The 25,494-nt window shown below is 39.9% G+C and overlaps 1 protein-coding gene across 1 annotated transcript in view; it reads right to left on the reverse strand.

Annotated features, from left to right (window-relative positions):
- LOC122788687 overlaps nt 1–25,494 on the reverse strand; it is an 819,422-nt gene that overhangs the window by 515,922 nt on the left and 278,006 nt on the right. Inside the window, exon 3 of the mRNA XM_044055581.1 lies at nt 10,148–10,251. Within this exon, the coding sequence (XP_043911516.1) occupies nt 10,148–10,251 (104 nt within the window). The remainder of the gene's footprint in view (nt 1–10,147; nt 10,252–25,494) is intronic.

Below are 25,494 nucleotides of genomic sequence, written 5' to 3' on the forward strand. Positions count from 1 at the left end.
TTTGAAATAAGTTGTCAAACCTGCTTTTCTGGAGCGAGGAATACGATCTGGGAAGTTGTTTTCAAGCTTGCTACTGGAATACAATCTTTTGGCTGGGTACCAGATGTGATTTCTTTTCGTTGCTGGTATACCCCACAGAAGGGCTTGCACTATTTTCCAGAGGGAATTGAATCTCCAGCATCTGAGTCCTCATAGGTAGATAAGGGTATGAAACCACAAAACGCCATTCCAGGTATCAATAAAGGCTGTCCTCCGCACACTAACACTGCTCAAAACATCCAGTATAGTATTCAGTTCAATTAATTCAGCAGGCCATTTCCATGTAAAACCTCTTTTAACTTACAGACAAAAAACAAAAAAACAGGTTAAGCGCTTTCATCTCCAACCTGGAGACTTCATCAGAATCATCTGTCCTGACTACATTAGTTCTTTATATAGTGAGTGAAGTAAAATACCAAGCATTGTATTGGTCTGCCATTTAGTTCAAAGCAGCATAATTACCCCTTCATTGCCACAATACAACAATGATAATGCAACCACCTATTGACACCTAAAAACTTGTTTTGCATACATACTGTATTGTTTTCCAATAAAAACTCCAGAAATAATACATAGATGTAAAGGATTATAAAAGTATGTATAATATACATATAAAATTAAAGTTGTATTGTATATCACTTAATCAACCAGGTAGGTATGACATGTTGTCAATCTTCACCCAGTCCTTGACAGTGGGACAGAATTGCCAGAGGTCTCACGGAAGAATATTCCTAAGCACCATAAAGCCAAAGGATGCTCAACCCCTCGAGACCTGATCTAATTTGTAATGAGTGATAAAGGTATGATGAGAGAACCATTAGGCTGATGCAGAGATGTTGTCTAGAGAAGCTCTGGCATGAAAAACTGCTGATGTTGTCACAGCTCTTGTTGAATGGGCTTGGACTGGTGTGGGAAGTTGTCCTTTAGAGTGACAGATGAACGTGATGCAGTCTCTGAGCCATTCAGCTAAAGTAACCTTAGCAAATGGATTACCCATATGGAAGGAAGAGAATACCACAAATAACTGATCCAATTTTCTAAATTCCTTAGTTCTGTGAAGATAAAAATGTAGCTGTCTGTGCACATTTAGTAAATGAAGGGCATATTCTCCTTTGTTAGAAAAATTAGGATAAAAGACTGGTAAATGTAGTGACTGATTAATGTTGGTTTTGAGACTACTTTTGGTAAAAAAAAAAAAAAAAAAAAAACATGGATTTGTTCTGAGTGAGACTATCTTTATGAAACATTAGGTAGGGTGATTTGCAAGACAGGGCCTGCAATTCAGAAACCCTTCTTGCAGAAGTAATAGCTACCAAAAATAATGCCTTCCAGGATAAATATTTCAAGTCACAAGATGCTGATGATTCAAAAGGGGTCTTAGTAAGAACTTGAAGAACAATAGTTAGATCCCAAGGGGGGAGCTGGCTCTTTAAATTGGAGTTTTAGTATCAGGAGTCCCTTTAAGAAAGCTTAACAAAGCTTGTGAGATATTAGTTGTCATTCGAGACTGAATGGAAATTTGGAATTGCTGCCAGATTAACTTTTATTGTTGATGCAGAGCAACCAGACTGGAAAAGTGCATTTAGAAAATCCAGAACTTCATGAATGGGGCTGGTATAAGGGTCCAGTCCTTTATTCAAGGCCCACCTAATAATTTTCTCCCATTCACTTTGATACAGTTTTCCAGTAGAAAGCTTGTGATGAGCAATAACAATACATTAGACAGGAGACGAAAGGAAAGGATGCCTGGGCAATCATGGGAATTGGAAAAGCCTCACAGTGAGCTTGAGATGTTGGAGATTCAGATGAACCATGCCCTCTGGGTGAGTTAGCAGATCTGGAACTGGGTCCAAAATCTATGGTTTCTATATTAGGTGAGGCTAAAGGAAGGGAAACCAAACTTGTCCAGGCCAGAAGGGAGCAATGAGGATTACTGAATTCTCCGTCCTTTTTGGCTTTTTTTTTTAGGAATTGTGATACGAGAGGAGTCGGGGGAAAGGCATATAACAAATCTGGAGGCCAATTGTGGAGACCAGCGACTCTGGGCGAGTCCCCTGGAGGGGGATCAGGGCAAAGCAACTTCTGCACCTGTTTAGGGGAGAGGCAAAGAGGTCGCAGCAAGGTTGGCCCCAATGGCGAAAAATCTTGTTCGCCACTACAGGATTGAGACACCACTCATGAGGCATAAGAATAGTTCTGCTCAATATGCCCACTATCACTTTGGAACTTCCAGGAATGTGCATTGCTATCAAAAAGTGGTTGGAAGAAATCACCCATTGCCAAACTCTGAGTGCTTCCCAACATAATGGGTAAAATTTGGTTCCCCCTTGTTTGTTTATATACCAGACTACTGACATCATGTCTGTCTGAATTGCTACTGTCCCGAGAGGAAGGGCACTTTGGAATGCTTGCAACGCTAAGAGCACTGCCCTCATTTCTAGAACATCAATGTGCAAGTTGGTCTCCAATTGGGACTACGTGTCTTGGACTGTCTTTCCCAGATAATGCCCCCCCTACCCTATCTGGTAAGCATCCGTGGTCAGTATGGTTAAGGGCTGAGGAAGAATGAATGGCCAGCCCAAGAGCATCTGATCTGTATGTAGCCAGCATTTGAGATCCTGTTTGCAATGGCTGGTAATCAACATAGTTGAGACATTGGTTTATGCATCAGAGACCATTAGGATGCAAGTAACCACTACAGGATTTGCATATGAAACCTCTCTAGAAGAACCAGAGTGACTGATACAGCCATGGAGCCTAAGGTTTAAAGGACAAGTTTCTCGGGAACTTGGACTTTGATGCTTTGCAGTCTTTCTTGAAGGACAGATGCAATCCCTGAGACAGGATCTAAATGAGCACTGATGAAATCCAGTTGCTGAGAAGGCTGAACTTTTTAAAATTTATTGCTGTGCCTAGAGACGTAAAATATTTTTGGTGTAATCTCTTGCCTGTTCTAAAAGACACCTGGTGGTAGCAGTGCGGAGCCAGTCATCGAGATACGGAAAGATTCAAAAAACCTTGCAGTCTGAGATGAGCTGCAACCACTGCCATGCATTTGGTGAACACCCTGGGGGTTGTGGTGAGACCAAAGGACAGTGCTCTGAACTGGAAATGACTGGCTCCTAGCCAGAAGTGCAGAAACCTCCTGGAGCTTTTTTCCATTTTTATGTGGTAGTGAGCATCTTGGAGGTCTACAGAGCACATTGTTGCCTTTTTCCAAAAAGGAAGTATGGATTGAACAGAGACCATCCGGAATTTGGTTTGAACTGCCTTGTTGAAATGGCTGAGATCCAAAATGGGTCTTCAGTCCCATGTTTTTTGGGGCACTAAAAAGAATCTTGAGTAAATCCCGGATCCTGTTTGGTTTGGTTTGGTGGGACTTTTTGCATGATTCTTTTCAAGCAGTTTTTGAATTTCTAAGACCGCTGCTTCCCTTTGATTGGGTGGAACCATCTGGGAGTTTTTTCTGGGGTTTAGGACTTCCAGATAGTGGAATTTTGTAACCTCTGGATATTATCCCCTGCACCCATTTGGCCGAAGTTATCAACTGCCAGGCAGGCAGATGCAGGGATAATCACCCCCCCCCGACTGCTTCCAGAGGAACAATTGGGCCCCCATTCAGGGATGCTGATAGGAAGGTCCAGAGAAAGATTCTCTGGACCCCTGATTCTGCAGTCCATTTTTGCCCCTAGGGAGGCGTCTTCCATTGCTTCCCCCTCTGCCCCAGGGGAAGTATTTGCCTCGTGAGTCTTGGAAAGGCCCTTTGGATTTTTTTAAACCATAGTATCCCACTTCTCTGGTTCTTAGAATAAGGCCTTTGAGGAGTGGAGAAATGTATGCCTATGACAGATAGGGTCTTACCATCCTTCTTGCATCTGGCTAGGGTGTCTTTTACCTTTGCGCCAAAAAGGGTGGATCTGTCAAAAGGTGCACTGACAAATGACACTTTAAATGGCTCCACAAAGTCACACAAACACATCCAGGAATGCCTTCTAATGGCTATGCCTGAACCCACTGCCCTGATTGTCCCTTCGGATGCATGGGCAATGAGCCTCATGTACAAGTTGGAGATAGCATCAAGGGTTGCAAGCTGCGAGGAAACCTTGTCATGGACCTCTTCAGCCACTGCTCCTGAGAGAGTATTTGAAAGTCCTTTAATCAAAGCTCTCTATAATCTGGTAAAGTGCGCAATATAATTCCAGAACATTATAGCAAAGGTCATTGAAGCATAAACATGCTTCCCAAATCTATCCAACATCCTAGACTCCTTTTGTTAGGAGGATGGATAGTTGGACTCTCTTCAGTGAGCTCCTTTTTGGTGGTGGCCACTATCACCATGGCGTTGACAGGAATTCCTTTAAACCAATGTGGTTCATTTTTGGGTGCTGATAATATCCGCTCAGGTCTCTTGGGGATTGGCTCTATGGAGTCGGGCATCTTCCATGCCCGCTGAGCGATCAATTTAATGAGATCATCAGCGGGTGGAGAGACCCAAGAAGTAGAGGGCTGGGCAAGAAAATCCAGGTATACTGATTCCTCCGAGGAAGGCTGAATGGAGGACCAACCCACCCCTCTGTTTTAGGATTTCTAGGATGTCCCCAAAGGAATCATCATCAGGGGGTGACCTTCCCTCCCATCAAAATCAGTATCTTCTGTGAAGGACTCTTCCAGGGAGTCCAGGTGCTTCCTCTTGTATGACTACTTCGTAGTGACTTCCTCCGGGGAAGTGTCTGAAGAGACCACCACTAAGGTGGGAGTCACCTGAGACTTTTGTGCCCTCTGTCCTAGGGGTGAGACTGACGGTAGCTCAGGTCTAGAGGAGGTAGAAATCTATCCCGACAGGGATGGCAAAGACAGAGTCCCCAGTGGACAATGCCTTTTCCATTATCTTAAAGGCTGGTCTCCCCCGTACAGGGATGGGAGCCCGCAACTGGGTTCACACCCCGCACAGAGGAAGCAGCCTCTGGAACAGAAGCCTTGGTTGATCTTACAAAGGCCGAGGTGCCGAGGGACATGGATGGCTCCAAGTAAAATGAAATCGATCCAAGCCTCTCGGACCTGACCAGAGAATCACAACCCCAGGAGACCTCTGGTGCCGAAGGCTTGGAGGAACTCAAGACAACTCAAGGAACCGGGGACTAGGAAGCTACCGGAAACTGAAGCAGTCGACGCCGGTGGAGTTGGAACAGAGGGCTTCAAGGTCTCAACTGGAGGAGGATATGGGGGAGCTATAGCTAGGCTAGTTCCAAGGCCAGCATGACTAGGAACTGAGGATAACCCCCTAGCCGTAAGGAGCTGATCCACCAGTCTCAATATGTCGACCTCAGAAATTCTTAGTAGATTGAACGGAAGATCAGGAGGGAGATCTTGGAGGTCTCGCTTCCAAAAAATGGACTGGGTGGCATATCTTTGAATGGATCAATGGATGGTATTTAGTTTGTGTTATCTGTCGGTGCCAAAGCAGTAGTTTTCGATTCAGAGGGGAGCCTGGATCTCGAAGCAGGTAAATCCTAAGGTGCAGAGGAACTCTTTGGTACGGAGGATGATTTAGGTAACTTCTTTATCGGTTCCGAAGACATTGGAACCAAAGAAGGCCATTTCCTCTAAAAGGAGGAAGTGCTAGCTTCAGGTCTAGGCTCAGCTAAGGCCTCGTCAAAGTTAGGTTTAAGTAGTCCTTTTAAAATTAACCTTCCGTCAGGGTTTGGGTAAAGAACCCATGACGGACTGAACAGTCCTCTTTTTAAGTGCATTTTTCCCAAACAATATACACAAATTAGGCATCTTGCCTTCACATTTGTGGCACCTCTTAAATCCTGAGTTGCCTTTATTGGACTTAGCTGGAGAGGTTTGGCAATGATCGGCCATTGTAACTAAAAATAAAAACAGTCGCTACGATCTACCAACAGAGGAGATGAGATAGAAAATAAGAATTTTTTTTTACTATATAAAGAAGGAAGGAAGTTATAGAAGAAAGTACCAGCAATGGTAATTAGAATATCTAAAGGTAATAGAAAGAAGTACCAACAATGGTGGAACCAACAAGTTCTACCAACGGCAGGAAAGGAAAGAAAAGGGCAGAATAAAGAGAAGTGATAAATCTAAGAGAAGCAGGTAAATAGCGTGAGAGGAAATAGAAAATTCTATTAAGAAATAAGGAATGAGGAATGATTAAGGAAAATTAAGAACTACGCTGTTATAGTCTAGGCTCGAGAGAAGGAAGCTAATGCATCTGGTCGGTGAAGTGGCAAATGAGATCTGAGGTAATCTCTGTGAGGAGCATTATGGGTAGTGCGCCTGGCTCGCGAGTTTGGACAGTGTGAGCTGGGAAATATGAAAGAGTCGGTTCCGAGGTTTGTAACTGAACCCACTGTCAAGGATTGGGTTAAGACTGACATCAGATCTACTTTTTTTTTTTTTTCCTGAAACTTGTAAATACATATCCCTACATTTTACTGCAAGTGACAGAGGCTTTTACACCACCTGAGCTACCATAAACCTGGGCAAATAGGACAATGGTCCAAGGCCCTGGCTCCTCACATGACGGCTGAATCATTGTAAGCAGAAATGGAAATCCTATGCAGCTGATGCTGTGATTGTGCTGCATTCTTGATTTTCAGTTAACAATGTAAAGACCCTAGGCGGCACAGAGCCATACCAGCCTTATTTGAATAAGACCACAGAATCAGGTGATGCCAAGCTATCTTTCAAAATGCATCTAGTAGGGGTGGTACCTCTCATGGAGTCTTGCTAGGTAGGTACAGCAAATCCTACACAGGAACAGCTATTATACGGCGAAGATAGATAAAGTCCTGACTATGACACAGACATGCAGACACCTTGGGTTTGGATCAGAGAATTAGCAGCTGGAACAGTTGGGGGAGGGGGGGGCAGGGAGAGAAGTGATGAGTAATGCCTGCTTACCAGTCTAAGGTGAAGGAAGCTCATGGCCAAGGTACATGCACTGTGCTAGAATCTCCCCCCCAAAACAGATCACATTGTGGTGCTTGCTTGAAGGGTTGCATGACTAGTATAAGTTGGTGACATGCCACTGATCAGCCCATACTATGAAATCTCCTGGTGGATGTCTGAATGACAGGGGTTCCTATTATGTTGTCGAAGTTCCGAAACTTCGAACACCATAAGGTCGAAACCTTATGATCGAAGTTTCAGAACTTCGACAACGTGAAAATAAAAAATAAAAAGAAAAGAAAAACAAAAAAAACTTTTGCAAGCAGGGGGGCAAGCCCCCCTGGCTCCCTCCACACCCCTGCTCTTTAAATATACCAACTCCGAGATCGCAGTACAGTGTGGAAAGGCCACACTGTATTGTGATCTCGGAGTTGGTATATTTAAAGAGCAGGAGGTGTGGGGGGGGGTGCAGGGGGGCTTGCCCCCCTGCTTGCAACAGTTAGATAGCTGTTAGGGTTTTTATTTCTTTCATTTTTTTTTTTGTTCGAATTCCTGGAACTTTGAACATCTGAATTCGATGTTCTCAGCTTCGAAGTTTCAGGAATTTGACAACGTAATAGGCACCCGAATGACAGTTATACCACCATTAGCTAGACTACCTACAAATAGTGACTGTGGGGTAAAAAAAGTTTTGCTCAAACATCTGCTTAAGAGGCAGAATCTATAACTCAGTCCACCGTTTCTCTTCCTATGGGCTATAAAAATTTGTCAAGAAAAGCAAAGCACAAGAGCTCAGCTTGAAGTTATTGCATATGTCTACATCCTCAGTCTACACTGTGCATGGAAATGCATGACCTTATAAATAAGTCTTCTGCTACAATGGCAACACAGAAGGAAAAGGACACTTCCGCAACTTTTGGTTCCTTTTCATAGGAAAGAAAATCTGACTCAGCAAAGACTGTTTTGGATCTTACTCTTGGTTATTTGCTTCAAAGGAAACTACTGTTTTCAGCTAAGGACCCTGTGAGCAAAGGACCTTCACAATGGTGATTTTGTTAGCAAAATATTCCACGCCATAATATTTTACAATTACCATGATGATAATATGCCCTCAAAAGTCGATCCAGTGGTCAGGGGATCTGGGTACACACGTAGACAGTGGCGTTACCTTCTACCACCACATGGCCACAGTGGTAAGGAAATCTTTTTATAATGCGCAACTTATAAGGGCATGACATCTAGGTCCAAAGAGGTCACTTTACCACTGTATTCTGCCCTTATCAAACCAGAGTACAAAGCACCTTTCAGTATGCACCTGACCAGCCATATGCAGCAACTAGAGTGACCACAGAGGTTCCTTACAAGAATTTAAGATGCAACAAAACCACCATATGCAGAGAAGCTTAAAGCTCCTCCTCTCTACTCAGTCTCATAGACTGTTGAAGGGTGATGTATGCCTGGCTTAGAAGGCATCCAAAAATCCCACACTTATGAATCTCCTGCATATTCTTAAGTCAAACAGTACCAGAAATACAAGGTCTAGGGACCTGAATTTTGTCTAACAATTCATTCCCTCCAGTAGAGCTCTATTGAGTGTGTACCTTTAACTCCCAGTCGGTGTGGATGCAGCCTTTAAAAAATGAAGTCATCACCTTACAGTTCTAAGAAATACTAATTGACAGAGGTCATAGATAAATACAATTGTGTTTGCCATCATGTATGCTTCAAAATAAAATATTCTGATACCTTGTATGTAGCATGGTTTTGGAATGAATGCAAATATGAACAGGCAATATTTGACACCTAGAGGCACATTAGGAGGTAACTGCAGAAACGTCTGTGACGTCACTCGGCTGTAATGAGTTTTAAACAGAACATGCTGGAGAGACAGATGTGTCCCCTATGGAACAGACTTCCCATGTATGTGAAGCTGAATCTGTATATTACTCAGTTTAAGCACAACCTAGACAAGTGGATGAACAATATTAAATTTACACAGGGCCTGACATCCATGTCCATTATGGGCAGAGATAGCTTATAAATGCCTGGCCACCAATTTCTTTTTTGGATACAGGACAGCATTATTCTTTTGGGAAAACTTGGTTAGGTTTAGAAAGGCCCCTGGGTCATTAGCCTGGTAATAATCTGTGAATACATTCAAATTAATGTTAACTCTAGCATAAAAGATACAACTCAAACAAATAAGTTTTTCAAAAGGGGCAAGTAGAATAAAAACGGGAAAAATTGAACAATTAAATGTCTCTCTTCAAACACTCAATTCTTTCAAATAGAAAATTAAAAGCACATAAGAAATTAAGTGTCATGCAACTTTCAACTTTAATTGTAAGGGACCACTAAACCCTACAGCACAAGCTATATGCTGTGTTTGCAAAATCCACAGAATACAACAGAAACCATGTAATACATGTTGGTAGAGGAGACCATTACGGTGAAAACTTCACTGTCTAATACAATGTGTGCTTAGGTTCCCTTGAGAAAAATCAGTCCTGAAAGACCAATCACCAATGATGGTTGCTTGGAAACGGGTCTATACTACATGATCGAAACTTTAATCGAATAACTAAAGCTCGATCACTAAATGTCAAAAGTCCAAAAACTGTGAATGGCAATTTCCACACGGCGAAACAATGTGTCATTGTCCTAACAAAAAAAAAAAAAAAAAAAACATTAAACAAATCAAGTGGGGGGGGCTTTGCTCCCCCCCCCCAACTAAATATACCAACTTCGAGATCGCTCCACATTGTAGAAAGGGAAAAATCCATGTAACGGCCAAATGACTTGTTTCCCTGTGTGGAAACTGAAGTTCGCGTTTTTGGGACTTCGACATTTAGCGATCGAGCTTTAGTTATTCGACTAACTAAAACTTCGATCATGTAATATAGACCCATGGAAACTATGGAATAAGTAGTACCACAGAAATGGACAATGAGTAGTATCAATGAAAACTGGGAGGGGCTGGGAGATTAATTGATGGATCAATCAAAGCATATGCAGAAACTAGAATTAAATACCTTTTTCAAGACTCCTGAACTATTATACACTCTATTAACCTACCTGCGATCTGTAATGTGGAAAACTGTGTAGTAAAACAAGTCCATAAAACTATATACATTACTGTGAAAAATTACAAATAAAATTACAACGTGAACTAATAATCTACACTGGTTTATTAACTTACTTTTTACATATTAAACTAAGGGTCAGATAAGGATCTTCTGAAATCTCTGATGGTCTCTCTGCAACAGTCCAAGAAAGGTGACCTTCAGATATCAAAACGCACTCCTGTGGATATGGATTCCAACAAAAAGTGAATGAAACAATGGGGTCTTCTATGAGATTCTGAAATCATTAACATTACAAGCAGTGTACCTTCTGTATATGGCATTCAAGTGCTGTTTACAATGCATGAAACTCTCCTCTGCGATAAGAGCACAACTTCCCTCTCCCAGTTACAGTTAAGTCTCTTTTCTCTCAAATGACCCAAATTGACCTGCACAAAATATTCTCATCTCCACACCTCTCAAAGAGCAAAGTCCAGAAAAATGCATGTGCTGGATGCAGTACTGAGTGATACAAATAAGTGGGAAGAGAGACAGTGCAGCACTGTTTTCACATAAGGTACTACATTATTTATTCCTACCGGTGAGATACAGCAGTCATCTAATATCCCTCCTTTCCAAAAGAAATACTTCCACATCTCAAATTTCAACACTGAAATGTTAAAAAAACGATTAAGTTGAAGACGCTCAAGTAAACTAGGAGTCTCCATTTTACTAACACAGGAGTATTCCACATTCTATCTTGACTTCATCTGACAACTGATACTAATCACACTTGCAGGTCTTCAAGGGCATCTTAGTAAGCTCTGCCAGCTGGCTGCTGTTTGAAGAAAAATTCCCATAAGAATGATCATGACAATCATTTAAAAAAAAAAAAAAACTAGATGACAACTGATCAAGAACACAACAGACCTGCAATACACAGATTAAAAAAAATGCTTTTAGCCAGTTCACTTGGTATAGGGTGACTGCGGTGGTGGTGCTGCGGTAGCGTCGTCGCCTCACAATAAGACGTTGTCCTGTTTGATTCTCAGCTAGAGTGTCTTCTGTGTAGACATGCGGGAATGGGCATACTTTCGTTGAAGGTTGTGCGTCAGGGCTGGCAACTTGGCACGTAAAAATCCACTGCCAATCATTAGCGGACCAGAGTTCCACTGTGGCGACCCCTAACTGGGAAAAGCCGAAAGACACAACAACTTGGTGTAGGGTGATAAAGTCCCTGATGCCATCCAGATGACCAGAGTTTAATTAGAGGCTTGGGTGCCTACCGGAAGTAGAGGGGGAAAGCAGGAATGGCAACACGCAGTCTGCTTGCTGTTTGCCACTGCTTGTTAAGGAAGTTTGGAAGCACATACCCAAGATCACACTCCACAAAATAACCACTGTCCAGACTGGGATCATGCAGAGGTGATATCTGTAAGGAAGGTTAGCGCTATGGCTGAACAACACAAGAAGGTATGGACACAGTACACCAAGTCCACTGCATGTTTTCTCTCCATTACAGACATGCACAAGTATGACATATTGGCATAAAATCCAGCTCCTACATTAAAGAAGACATCTCCAACTTCATTATGCTCTTGCTCCAGAGAATAAATGGGATATAGGGCTCTAATCGTTTGGAATGAATGGACTTCATTATGGGACCTAAATGACGACCTAGAAGACTAACAGGGAGCAAGCTTAAAAAACATTAATGATATTCAAAGAAGTGTTTTTACAGAGAGTCAGAATTCCCATGTACCACCCCATCCCACCCTATGTGTACTAAATCTGATGCTGTACAAAAGCTGGGAAAAGCAAAAACTCCAAAACTGCTCACAGCAATTCTGCACAAATATCAGTCATGCTATGTCTGCATATTAATCATATGACCTACAAACAAAGGTAAAATGAACCAGCTGTGCTTGGGTAGTTACATCCCGATGAAATATGCTTCAAGACAAACACAATTTGGTAATGTTTATAACAATGTATTTGAGAAGCAAAAGCATGTCTGGAATGTACAAAGGAATGAAGGCAATAACACAATCCCAAACAAAACAGCACAAACAAAGTATTGTTAACAGTGACAGAATGAAGATAGCATCTTAATGACATACTGCACACAGGAAGTGACAGGTGAGCGGGTATAGCAAGTAAATGTCTCAAGGCCAGTAAGAATGGCACAGGCTGAAACCACAAAAACATTTCACAGAACTGGAGCAATCCCAAAAAGCCACCCTCAGTAGTGACCTAATGCTTAATATAACGCATAAAAGATTTCATAAAATTAAGATTGGGGGAAGCCAGTAGAAGTATCTCACCAAAGCTACAACATAATCTCTTGTGAAAATTTTCAGAAAGAAATGCTTGGCAAAGTGAAAACGAATATGGCCAAGAAAAAAACACAAAACAGTAGGCTATGCAGTTAAGGAAAGCTATAAAGGTGGCCATACCTCCTAAAGGAATTCACAGCCAACTGAAATTAAATAACGGTCTATGTAGCTATCGTGTGTGTGTGTGTGTGTGTGTGTGTGTGTGTGTGTGTGTGTGTGTACACGTGTGAAAAGCTGTCTAACAAACATTTCTTTTTTAGTATGCATGATCAGGTTATAGCAAGATCCAATCAGTTGTTTCAAGGCAGTTTCATATACACACTGAAATCACGGAAAGGTACAATACATTTGGTTTAGTTTGTGTGTGTTTATGGCTAAATTCTTTAGGCAGACAATAGCACAGACAAAATATCTTGCTTCAGTTAAGTAACAGATAATAGTCAGTTTTTCTGAAGTATTTATTTTTTTTGCAAAAAGTAAAATACAGAGAGGGGCTGTCAGTTGTATTTTGAACTTTAGTCCCTCGTCACAAAGTCATGTTAACACTCCCTCAACACAGATATTAATGAACAGATGTTATATCTTAAAGCTAAATGTCTGCTCAACTACTTATTGGCCCAGCCAAATACTTTTTTTTTTCTGTTTTTGAGAAAAGGGTGTGTTCTCAACTAGGCCAAGTCACCTACATGCCACACTACCACTGATATACTAAAAAAGGAGTTGTATTCACATCCTTTGTGAGAAATGTTCTGGTATTCCAAATGACGGCTGGGCAAGTGCCATAGGAGATTCATAAAAGAAAAATGGCCCATTTAGATATGTGAAGACTTTCCAAATAAACAGACAGAATAAGAAAATCTACATTAATGCAAATGGATCAAACATAACACTGACTATCTGATTTTCCTCTTTTTATCTTTTTAATTTAATACCGGACCTGGGAGAGAGTACATTTGAACTCATTGTGTTTGTTACTGGAACTACAAGTGTTTGCTAGAAACGTTCTTTAACTAATGTACCACTTTTAATGATTACATTAATTTACATATTGATTGCAATATAGAATACTGATAATTCACATGCTTGTGTGCATTTTCCTCAGGATATTTGCATGCGTCACACTTCTACCTGGGACAGTGCTGCAACAGGAATTTATTGACGCAAACTTCCATTTTTAGATGTACAAAGTTATATTAGGGGTGTGAGCAACACATTAATTTAATGATACACCATCCCAGTAACTGGAATAATCACAAAACATATGAATAACTTGAAACCCTAATAATAAAATACTGTGATGCATAGTTGTCTCAGCACAGAGTTAGATGGTTTTCTCTAAAACCTTACATTAAATGTTATCAAACAAAAACACTTCTCCAGTAACAAAAGGAGTAGTAGTAGCATTTTTAGTGATATTACATATTAAGAATGGCCAGGGTAACTACTTTTGAATGTATATCAATACTTTATTTCAGACTGCCTGGCACAGGCATTTCTTGACCACAATGGCAGAACACTACACCTAAAGTGTAAAAGTATGGGTGATCTTCATACCTTCAGAAATAACACAAATATGTAGAGTGCTTGGGTTGTATGTAACATTTGTGACTAGCACTCTAAACTGAACTTTGAATGACAAGATTGAGACTGCAGTATCCTGGGATTTCTCCTATCTTGAGATGCAATGACTGTGGAAATGGGGCACTGCAGGGATGTATACCATGACCCTGCAAAAATGTTAATCCATTTTGTCAACAGCTGCCTGCCAACTGCCTGCACCTTCTTGGCTAAGTGATGCATTCTTCTGCCTTCACCAGAGTGACAGCCAACCTACAGGAGCCACCATTAAGGCAGCAGTCTTTTTTAGGTCCCCAACACTCTTCACATGTCCACTGACCACTATCAAGAGGATGTGGAATGAATGTAGTGGTGGACTGTTGCTCACTTTTGTTAATAATTTAAGCCCACCAGTAGACCCATCTCCTAGAAACAAGCACATAGGGGGACGTTTTGCCACAGGAAATTGTACTTGTGTGCCCTGGGCAAGTACTCTGCCCCTGCCTCCCTAACAGAGATGAGTGGAAACAGCCTTTTCATGCCTTTCCCTCCTTGCCAGCTCCAGCAGGTGCCTGTGTTCTTGCTTGAACTTGGCTCATCATCTGGGATGTAATTAAGGCCTTATCCCTCTAAGCCAACTGATCTGGCTCTTTCCACTGATATTATGTATTATGACTGCGGTTTACATTTGACTATGTGCTGCTACCTATTCACACTTATGAGGGTTGATCACAAAAACAGTCACAGTTTCAATAAAAAGCTGATGATGTCATTTTAACATGACAAACAGCTTACAGAATGACTGAGAAAAACAATGTTTTGTTTTAAGTTTCTTATTAACAAAAGCAAATATAAACAGAAATCAAGGAATCAGGAGGGAGAACTGAGAAAAATGTAGCTACAAAGCTAAAGTTGCTCAAGGTTAGAATGCTTCAGAGATATTCCAAGGCCACGGAGTTTTATGAACATTCACACCTTGCCAGTACCATCTCTTTCAAGAAAAAAAAAATCACATCATTAACAGAAAAAGGCAAAATTAACTGACCCAAGAAGTGCACGTCTGTGTGTGCACAGCAGCATATAAAAAAAACTGAGAAGAATTAATACAGAAAATGAACCTCTATACTAGTCTGTAGTGGAAAATCACAAGATGGCACAATGGAGGAATTGTTGGCACTGCTACCTCAAACAGCTTGGTTCTCCAGGTCATTTCCGAGGAAGGAATGCCTTCTGTGCAGAGCATGCATGTTCTCTGTGCCAATCTGTAATTAGTTTCATCCCATATGACAAAGACAGTCAAAGTATATGGTCTGGAAATGCTTAACTTGCCTGTAGGTACATGTGATGTGCATATGAGGGAGACTTATAATGGGGCTGGCTTCCCATCCAAGAGTTGCTGAATTGGACAAAATGGGTATAAAAAGTGAATGAATACGTACAATCAGAATTACAAAGTAGTAGTATTTTTAAATATATTTCTTAATGGCTCACTTTAAAACGTATTAAACCAAATAACTGATAAAAATAATGAACTCGGTGATGAACCAAACTGTGCTTTAATGCAGAAATTCAGTAAAAATCCAGTAAGCGCTTTCGTCTTTTCATACACAAGACTTCTTCAGACTGAATTAAAACCTCTCACTTTATTCATTAAATACTAAAAGATATCATCACATGACATTCCCAATTAATGTCTTAACCCTTTCTTTCTCAAATATGCTACCAAATCTTCTCTGTTGTTTAGCCCAGGGGATAGCAGGCATTTAACTTAACCTGCCATGTATATTCCAACCATCCCAACTCCTCCTCAGCATTCAACTTGATCTCATAGTCAGCAATATTTCCTAAAACCAAAAATTTAAAATTGATTTTACAACCTACCCCCCCCCCATTTTGTAATGTTTACCTAAAGCATTAGCTCCATTGCCAGTTTCCACAGCTCTTTTATGTTCATACATTATTTTGAACATCTCCTTACTAGTACGTTCAACATAGAATGCATTGCAAGACGGACATACAATTAGATAAACAACCAACTTTGATTTGCATGTGTAAACCTTGTTGACATATTTTTAAATTAATAACAATTTCACTAACTCCTTCATAAATTAAATCACAGAAATTGCATGCCAAACATTTTTCCATCCTGCCTCTTGTACTAAAAGACCTGGGATTCAAACTGCTTTGGAAAAAGTTTTTAAACTCTTTCCCTTTTTGTACAGAAAGCATGGACCATTGCCGACTGCTTCTAGTACTTCTTCACTGCTCTTCAAAATTTTCCAATTTGTTCTGATGATCTGTTTGATGGCTTCCAAATCTACACTATTCGATATTTGCATAGCAGTTCCAAAGTCATGGTTGATATTTTTCTTAGAAAAAACTTCTAAATTTTCTCTAGTTCTTTTGACTTCACTAAATTTACTTCTCACTAATTCATTTGAATAGCCTCTAGCTACAAACTTGTTACATATAGCTTTGCTCTCTCTAATAAAATCAGCATCATCTAAAGTAAGTTGATGTGCCCTCATCAGTTGACCCTTAACAATATTTTCTTTCATATATCTGGGATGCATGCTTGAAAAGTGTAAATATGCATTGTTTTGCACATTCTTTTTGTTAATTTTAGTAGCTAACTTGCCATTTTCTTTATACACTACTACATCCAAATATGAAATACTTTTGTCATTCAAAACTGAAGTAAATTTCAAGTACGTACAAACCCTGTTTATATACAGCAAGAAAGATTCAAAGGACTCCAACCCCCCTTCTCCAAACAATAAACAAATCATCTATAAAGCGTTTGTAACAAAGTATATTGTTTTTGAATGCATCAATCAAAATATGTCTATTCTCCCAACCATTCATGAAAATGTTGGCATAACTAGGTGCCATCGCTGCACCCATTGCTACTACATTTTTTTGATGGAAAAAATCATCTTTAAACTTGAAGTAGTTGTAGCTCAAAATAACATCTAACATTTCCATACGTAAACTAGTAGTATTATTGGAAAACAAACCTGAACTTAAAAACCTCTAATCTCACTGTTTCCATTCCTTCTTCATTGGGAATAACTGTATATAAAGACTTCACATCTAAAGTGACTAAAATGTCTGACTCAATAACATTCACTTTTTTGATGTGTCCAATAAAATCAAAGGTGTCCTTAATATAAGCACTACCTCTGACCGCTACCTTTTGTAAATGTTTGTCTACAAAAATAGAAATGGCTTCAGTTTTGGTCCCTTCACTTGCTACTATAGGCCTGAACATAGGGTCTTCCAGATCTTTATGTATTTTAGCCAAGCCAAAAATTCTACTAAATTTAGGAGCTGCATTTGAAATATATTTCTTAGTATCCTCTGTGATCCTTCCTGTATAAAACCATTCCTCAATTAAGGAATCAATAAAACAATATGATTTTTTTAACAGCAGAAAAACTAACTTTTTCATAGAATTCATCAGCCAACATGTGATACATTTTCATATCATAATAATCTCTATCTAGTACTACCAAAGCATTTCCTTTATCTGCTTTGCTAACAAGAATTTTGTCATCATTAACTAAATCAAAAAACAGCTTGCGCTTGTTTGCAGGCATATTATATTTGAAAATACTTTTGTTGTTCAACAATTCAATAATTTCAAGCTCAGTCATACTAAGAAACATTTCCAATTCCTTTCTCAAAGGAGGATTAAAAGTACTTGGTCTACTGAACTCTTTACTTACATTGTTGTTACTATTTTTAAACAAAAGTCGAAATTCAGTTTCCTGACAAAATCTCTCAGCTCATTCAGCACATCACACTTATTCGCTCTAGTAGATGGAACAAAATTCCAACCCCTACTCAGAATGTCACAAGTCTTGGCATCCAAAAGTTTGGATGATAAATTGACAATTAAGTAACTGCTCGGATCAAAAGTACCTGAAAAAACAGTTATTTCTTCCATTTCTTCCACACCTTCTTCTTGGACTGATTGTTGTAATTCCCTGTGGTAGATAATGTTACTTCTGCCCAAGTCCTTCGGCCATTCGGCCCTTTCTGATAAACCTGCACCTTCTGTGCTTGCTGTCCCTGCTGAAAATTTTGTGAAAGCATAGGACAAGCTTGTGCATTGGAAATCACCACTTAATTTTGTTGCCCACGCTGCGCTAGACGTTCTGAGTGTCTTGGCCCTTCCTTGTCTCCACTTGCAGTCAATGCTGCCTCATTTTCAATTCTCAGGCGTGTTGCATTAGCCGATACGTCAGTGCGCCCTGTTGTTACTCTAATAGAAGCGTTCCCTTCCTCATATTCTTTAAGGTCACGCTGAAACTTTTTAATTTTCCGTTTGGAAAAAAGGTCGTTTTCTTTTGCTAATTTGTCTTGAATAAGACTAAATTTGGCAACAAAATTGTCAGCAGTCAACTGATCTTTAAGAGAAAAAAAACTAGAATATATTTTATTATTCAATTGCTCAATTTTTAGTTTGCTGAACTCGGACAGCATTTCAGCATATTGTAGCCCCACCTTTTGATTTAATTCGACCCATCTGTCAATAAAGTCTTTGGGTAAATCATTCCCATTCAGCATTTTTGAAATTCTGAGACCCTTTGGAACCCTCTTAAAACACAAACAGTTATCAAAATAAGCAACATCCCACTGTAGACTCTTAAGCTTTATGAGATAGTTTTCTAGTTCTTTAAATAGTTCATAAGCATCAAAAGAATAACTGTTACTGGTGCCTTCATTGCTTAGAGTCAAAAAAACATCACCTGGAGGGGCTAAACAGTTAGACAACAGCTCATTAGTTCTTTTTGGTAACTGTCCATGCCTTGTTGCTCCAACATTCAGCAAGCCTTCTTGATTTAACATCATTTACACATGCAAATCAAAGTTTGTTGTTTATCTAATTGTATGTCAGTCTTGCAATGCATTCTATGTTGGCTGTACTAGTAGGGAGCTGTTCAAAAGAATGTATGAACATAAAAGAGCTGTAGAAACTGGCAATGAAGCTACTACTTTAGGTAAACATTACAAAATGGGGGGTTGTAAAATCAATTTTAAATGTTTGGTTTTGGGAAATATTGCTGACTATGAGATCAAGTTGAATGCTGAAGAGGAGTTGGGGATGGTTGGAATATACATGGCAGGTTAAGTTAAATGCATGCTATCCATCTGGGCTAAACAACAGAGAAGATTTCTTTAGCCTATTTGAGAAAGAAAGGGTTAAGACATTAATTGGGAATGTCATGTGACGATATCTTCTAGTATTTAATGAATGAAGAGAGATGTTTTAATTCAGTCTGAAGAAGTCTTGTGTATGAAAAGACAAAAGCGCTTACTGGATTTTTACTGAATTTCTGCATTAAAGCACAGTTTGGTCTATCACCGAGTTTATTATTTTTATCAGTTATTTGGTTTAATACATTTTAAAGTGATTTATTTTTATGATCTTTCAAGATGAGCCAAGCAGGTTCTAGTTTTTTGACTATTCCAACTGGATGTACTCTTCATGATGGCCCAAGTGGGTCGCTGATGTTAAATCAGGAAGGCTTGCTGAATCTTGGAGCAACAAGGCATGGACAGTTACCAAAAAGAACTAATGAGCTGTTGTCAAACTGTTTAGCCCCTCCAGGTGATGTTTTTTTTTACTCTAAGCAATGAAGGCACCAGTAACAGTTATTCTTTTGATGCTTATGAACTATTTAAAGATCTAGAAAAAGATCTCAAAGCTAAAGCGTCTACAGTGAGATGTTGCTTATTTCGATAACTGTTTGCGTCTTAAGAGGGTTCCAAAGGGCCTCAGAATTACAAAAATGCTGAATGGGAATGATTTACCCAAAGACTTTATTGACAGATGGGTCGAATTAAACCAAAAGGTGGGGCTACAATATGTTGAAATGCTGTCAGAGTTCAACAAACTAAAAATTGAACAACTGAATAATAAAATAAATTCTAGTTTCTTTTCTCTTATAGATCAGTTGACTGCTGACAATTTTGTTGCCAAATTTAGTCTTATTCAAGACAAATTAGCAAAAGAAAATGACCTTTTGTCCAAATGGAAAATTATAAAGTTTCAGCGCGACCTTAGAGAACATGAGGAAGGGAACGCTTATATTAGAGTAACAGGGCGCACTGACATAGCGGCTGATGCAACATGCCTGAGAATCGAAAATGAGGCAGCATTGACTGCAAGTGGAGACGTGGAAGGGCCAAGATGCTCGGAATGTCTAGCGCAGCGTGGGCAACAAAATGAAGTGGTGATTTCCAATGCACAACCTTGTCCTATGCCTTCACAAAATTTTCAGCAGGGACAGCAGGCACAGGTTTATCAGAAAGGGCCGAATGGCCGAAGGACTTGGGCAGAAGTAACATCATCTACCACAGGGAATTACAACAATCAGTCCAAGAGAAAGTGTGGAAGAAATGGAAGAAATAACTGTTTTTTCAGGTACTTTAGATCCAAGCAGTTACTTAATTGTCAATTTATCATCCAAACTTTTGGATGCCAAGACTTGTGACATTGAGTAGGGGTTGGAATTTTGTTCCATCTACTACTGCGAATAAGTGTGATGCGCTGAATGAGCTGAGAGATTTTGTCAGGAAACTGAATTTCAAAGTTTTGTTTAAAAATAGTAACAATGTAAGTAAAGAGTTCAGTAGACCAAGTACTTTTAATCCTCCTTTGAGAAAGGAATTGGAAATGTTTCTTAGTATGACTGAGCTTGAAATTATTGAATTGTTGAACAACAAAAGTATTTTCAAATATCATAATATGTCTGCAAATGAGTGCAAGCTGTTTTTTGATTTAGTTAATGATAACAAAATTCTTGTTAGCAAAGCAGATAAAGGAAATACTTTGGTAGTACTACATAGAGATTATTATGATATGAAAATGTATCACATGTTGGCTGATGATGAATTCTATGAAAAAGTTAGTTTTTCTGCTGTTAAAAAATCATATTTTGATTCCTTAATTGAGGAATGTTTTTTTACAGGAAGGATCAGAGAGGATACTAAGAAATATATTTTAAATGCAGCTCCTAAATTTAGTAGAATTTTTGGCTTGGCTAAAATACATAAAGATCTGGAAAACCCTATGTTCAAGCCTATAGTAGCAAGTGAAGGGACCAAACTGAAGCCATTTCTATTTTTGTAGACAAACATTTACAAAAGGTAGCGGTCAGTAGTAGTGGTTATATTAAGGACACCTTTGATTTTATTGGACACATCAAAAAAGTGATTGTTATTGAGTCAGACATTTTAGTCACTTTAGACGTGAAGTCTTTATATACAGTTATTCCCAATGAAGGAGGAATGGAAACAGTGAGATTAGAGCTTTTAAGTTCAGGTTTGTTTTCCAATAATACTATTAGTTTACTCATGGAAATGATAGATGTTATTTTGAGCTACAACTACTTCAAGTTTAAAGATGATTTTTTCCATCAAAAAAATGGAGGGGAATGGGGGCAGCAATGGCACCCAGTTATGCCAACATTTTCATGAATGGTTGGGAGAAAAGACATTTTGACTGATACATTCAAAAAAATATACTTTATTACAAACGCTTTATAGATGATTTGTTTATTGTTTGGAGAGGAGGGTTGGAGTCCCTTGAATCTTTCTTGCTGTATATAAACAGGGTTTGTACGTACTTGAAATTTACTTCAGTTTTGAATGACAAAAGTATTTCATATTTAGATGTAGTAGTGTATAAAGAAAATGGCAAGTTAGCTACTAAAATTAACAAAAAGAATGTGCAAAACAATGCATATTTACACTTAAGCATGCATCCCAGATATATGAAAGAAAAAATTGTTAAGGGTCAACTGATGAGGGCACATCAACTTACTTTAGATGATGCTGATTTTATTAAAGAGAGCAAAGCTATATTTAACAAGTCTGTAGCTAGAGGCTATTCAAATGAATTAGAAGTAAATTTAGTGAAGTCAAAAGAACTAGAGAAAATTTAGAAGTTTTTTTCTAAGAAAAATATCAACAATGACTTTGGAACTGCTATGCAAATATTGAATAGTGTAGATTCGGAAGCCATCAAACAGATTTATCAGAACAAATTGGAAAATTTTGAAGAGCAGTGAAGACGTACTAAAAGCAGTCAGTAATGGTCCATGCTTTCTGTACAAAAAGGGAAAGAGTTTTAAAAACTTTTTCCAAAGCAGTTTGAATCCCAGGTCTTTTAGTACAAGAGGCAGGATGGAAAAATGTTTGGCATGCAATTTCTGTGATTTAATTTATGGAGTCAGTGAAATTGTTATTAATGATGTAAAAATATATGTCAACAAGGTTTATCTTCTAGTATTTAATGAATGAAGAGAGAGGTTTTAATTCAGTCTGAAGAAGTCTTGTGTATGAAAAGAAGGAAGCGCTTACTGGATTTTTACTGAATTTCTGCATTAAAGCAGAGTTTGGTTTATCACCGAGTTTATTATTTTTATTTTTGTATTTCTTAATGGGATAAACAACTGTCTAAAATAATAAGGAATGGACTGCAATCCATTAGGAAGAAGCCAAAAGGATTTCCACTTATTCTCATGCATGACCTAAAAAAACTAAGATAAAAAAAAAAAACCAGCACAGCAAGTGTACTCTTCTCCAAGCTTGGCTTTGTGGTATAGACGGAAGGAGCCCTGACAGTGACTGTGGCGACCAGAGTTCGGTTAGCATCTCCAACACTAGCCGGGAGAGAGGACTGAAGTGGCACTGCCCATTCTCCTCTCAGTGCAGGGTATGAGTTTACTGGTAGAGAATGGGAAAACTACCTGCCATATTTCAAGGCTTGTGGGTAGGGCTCTTTGCTGGCTTGCATCCCTTTCTGGAGCAAGGGATCATCTACCACCATCATTATGTGTCTCACCCTCCCTTTGTAATATAGGCTAAAAGAAAAATTAAACCGCCCCGATGCCTGCCTAAATGATGGCTGTTCTCAAACAGACTCTCAACACAGGTGATGTGGGAATGAATGGGCCAATTAGCGCAGGAGGGCTGAGGCTCAGCAGGCAACAGGGGGCCAAAGGCGTAAAAAAAATATTTCTCTATTATTCAAGACTAAAGAAATGGACTAATCAAATATATTCCAGTGACAAAAGTATACTTCCAGCTGTAGTCATGATGTATCACACCTTCCACTGGTTTCTGCATTTCTTGGTGTTAAAATGATTACCACCAAGAAATACAGAAACCAGTGGAAAATGATAAACCTTCCAGTATAAAAGAAAAAAAATCCCTTCTTGAAGGCATGAACACAAGTGGTAAACCCCTAAGAATCCCAGCTCTTCTAATATTCAAAAATAAAAAAAATCACTGCTTCTCTGCCTAGAGAGACAGGTATAAAGTACAACTGTTTACGTAAACTTACCACAACAGCAACAGAGTAAGCTATGGGGGTTACACATCCTGCTAAGGATACAGCAGTCAGTTTCCAAAGCTTTCAAGGTACCTTCCACACACCCAAACCATTAGTCAAGCTTGAGGTGAGGTGAGAAAATCAAGTTTAGGTGCAAAGCCCTTCAAAGCTTTCATGTCAACAGAGAGAGGGAGACTTACCATGACAGGACAATGTCAGGAAGAAAACCCCACACCCTGGCATAAAAAAGCATACAAAAATAAGGGGGATGGGAAGGAGAGAAAGGCTACTGCAGCAATGATCATCGAACATACTGTGATGCTGAGTTTACTTACGCAACTATACTATGTTCTTCATAAGGATCTCTGCTGCAGTAGCCTAAGCTATGTGGGTATTTTACCATACTTTAGCATGACTAGGAGTATGAAAGGCAAGTGTCCAAGAGCCCCTGCTGAATGGTTCTAGCAAAGCCTGTGTTAGACCTGTAGGAAGGATCTATTTATAGTGCTTTGTAAAAGTGTGCACAGAGGACAAAGTTGCTGCATCTAGAATACTTCTAAAATGCTACCCTTTCCTAAAAGATACAGATGAAGCCAAAGGCTGGTAGAGTGAGCCTTAACCTTAACTGGAAACAGTTAGTTATGTACTCACCATAACTATTGATGTGGTCTATCTTGCCTACATTCCTTACTCACGGGTTCGGAGCCGAGAATCGGCTCAGACTCGGCCAAATTTCTCTAGCACGAAGTCTCTAATTGGCTGGGCTAACCCAGTATCCCAGGATGCACCTCGCCCTAGCCCCAGATCTTGTTTGCAATCATAACACTCATAACCCATACTCAATAAACACCGGAAGAAATTCCAGCCAGATAAGGGAACCAAATCACTGACCTTGAAGGGTCCCACAGAGCCAATATTCTTCCAAATCCTCTAGGAAGGGGGGCAGGTGGGAGGGTACGTAGGAATGTAGGCGAGATGGACCACATACATCGATCGTTATGGTGAGTACATAACTAACTGATGTTATGTGGTCCTATCTCGCCTACATTCCTTACTCACGGGACAGCGTCCCCAGCACCTCTATCCTGGGAGGCTCATAAGAAGATACTCCTGAGAACCGTGGAACCAATGGAAGCCAGGCCCCTAGAAGCCATGTCCAGCTTGTAATGAGTAATAAAAGTGTTGGGAGAAGCCCACGTGGCCGCAGCACAAATATCGTCCAAGGAAAGCCTAGCATGGGAAGCTACTGATGTAGACATAGCCCTGGTAGAATGAGCCTTGACGGGAAAGGGTAAAGTTCTGTCTGCTGATGAGTAGATGAATGAAATACAATCTTTGATCCATTTAGAAATTGCGCACTTGGAAAGAGGACAACCTGCTCTGTTCTCTGAAAAGGACACAAACAGTTGATCAGATTTCCTAACATGCTTAGTCCTATGTAAATAAAATCTCAGTTGTCTGTGCACATCCAACTGATGAAACCTGAACTCTGCTTTATTGGAAAAGTTTGGAAAAAAACACTGGTAGCTCAATAGATTGATGGAGATTGACAGTGGATGACACCTTCGGAAGGAAGGACGGGGGGGGGGGGGGTTAAGCCTCAGGGAAACTCTGTCCTTATGAAAGATCAAATACGGAGGTTTAATGGACAAGGCTTGAAGTTCTGATACCCTCCTGGCCGATGCAATGGCTATCAGAAAAGCCGTCTTCCAAGATAAGAATTTTAAGTCGCAAGTGGCAGCCGGTTCAAAGGGTGGTGACGTAATAGCTTGTAGCAAAAGGCTCAAATCCCATGGCAGTACAGGTTCAGAAACTGGGGGACGAAGTAACCAAGCGCCTTTTAGGAAAGGCTTTACAAAGTTTGTGGCCCATAAGAGAGGGCTCATAAGATGTGTGAAAATTGGAAATTGCAGCCAACTGTACTTTAATTGTAGCGGGCGCAGAGCCCTGACGGAACAACACGGCTAAAAAATCTAAGACAGACGGAATAGGGGCTGTGAAGGGGTCCAAACCTTGGGCCTGAGCCCAAATGCAGAATCTCCTCCATTTGCTGGAATAAATCTTCCTGGTGGAAAACTTATGAGAAGACAAGATGTGCACCACTTCAGGTGAAAAGGAAATGGAGCAGCCAGGCTGTCAACCTGAGAGTTCACAGGGATGGATGAAGTTGTCCTGACATGTGAATCAGGAGGTCCGGCACTGGGTCCACAGTCCACGGACCGTCCAGTGCGTACCGTTGAAGAAA

This window comes from Protopterus annectens, chromosome 14.part0, assembly GCF_019279795.1.
Source record: "Protopterus annectens isolate FY-2018-M chromosome 14.part0, PAN1.0, whole genome shotgun sequence".
Classification (NCBI taxonomy): Eukaryota; Metazoa; Chordata; order Ceratodontiformes; family Protopteridae; genus Protopterus; species Protopterus annectens.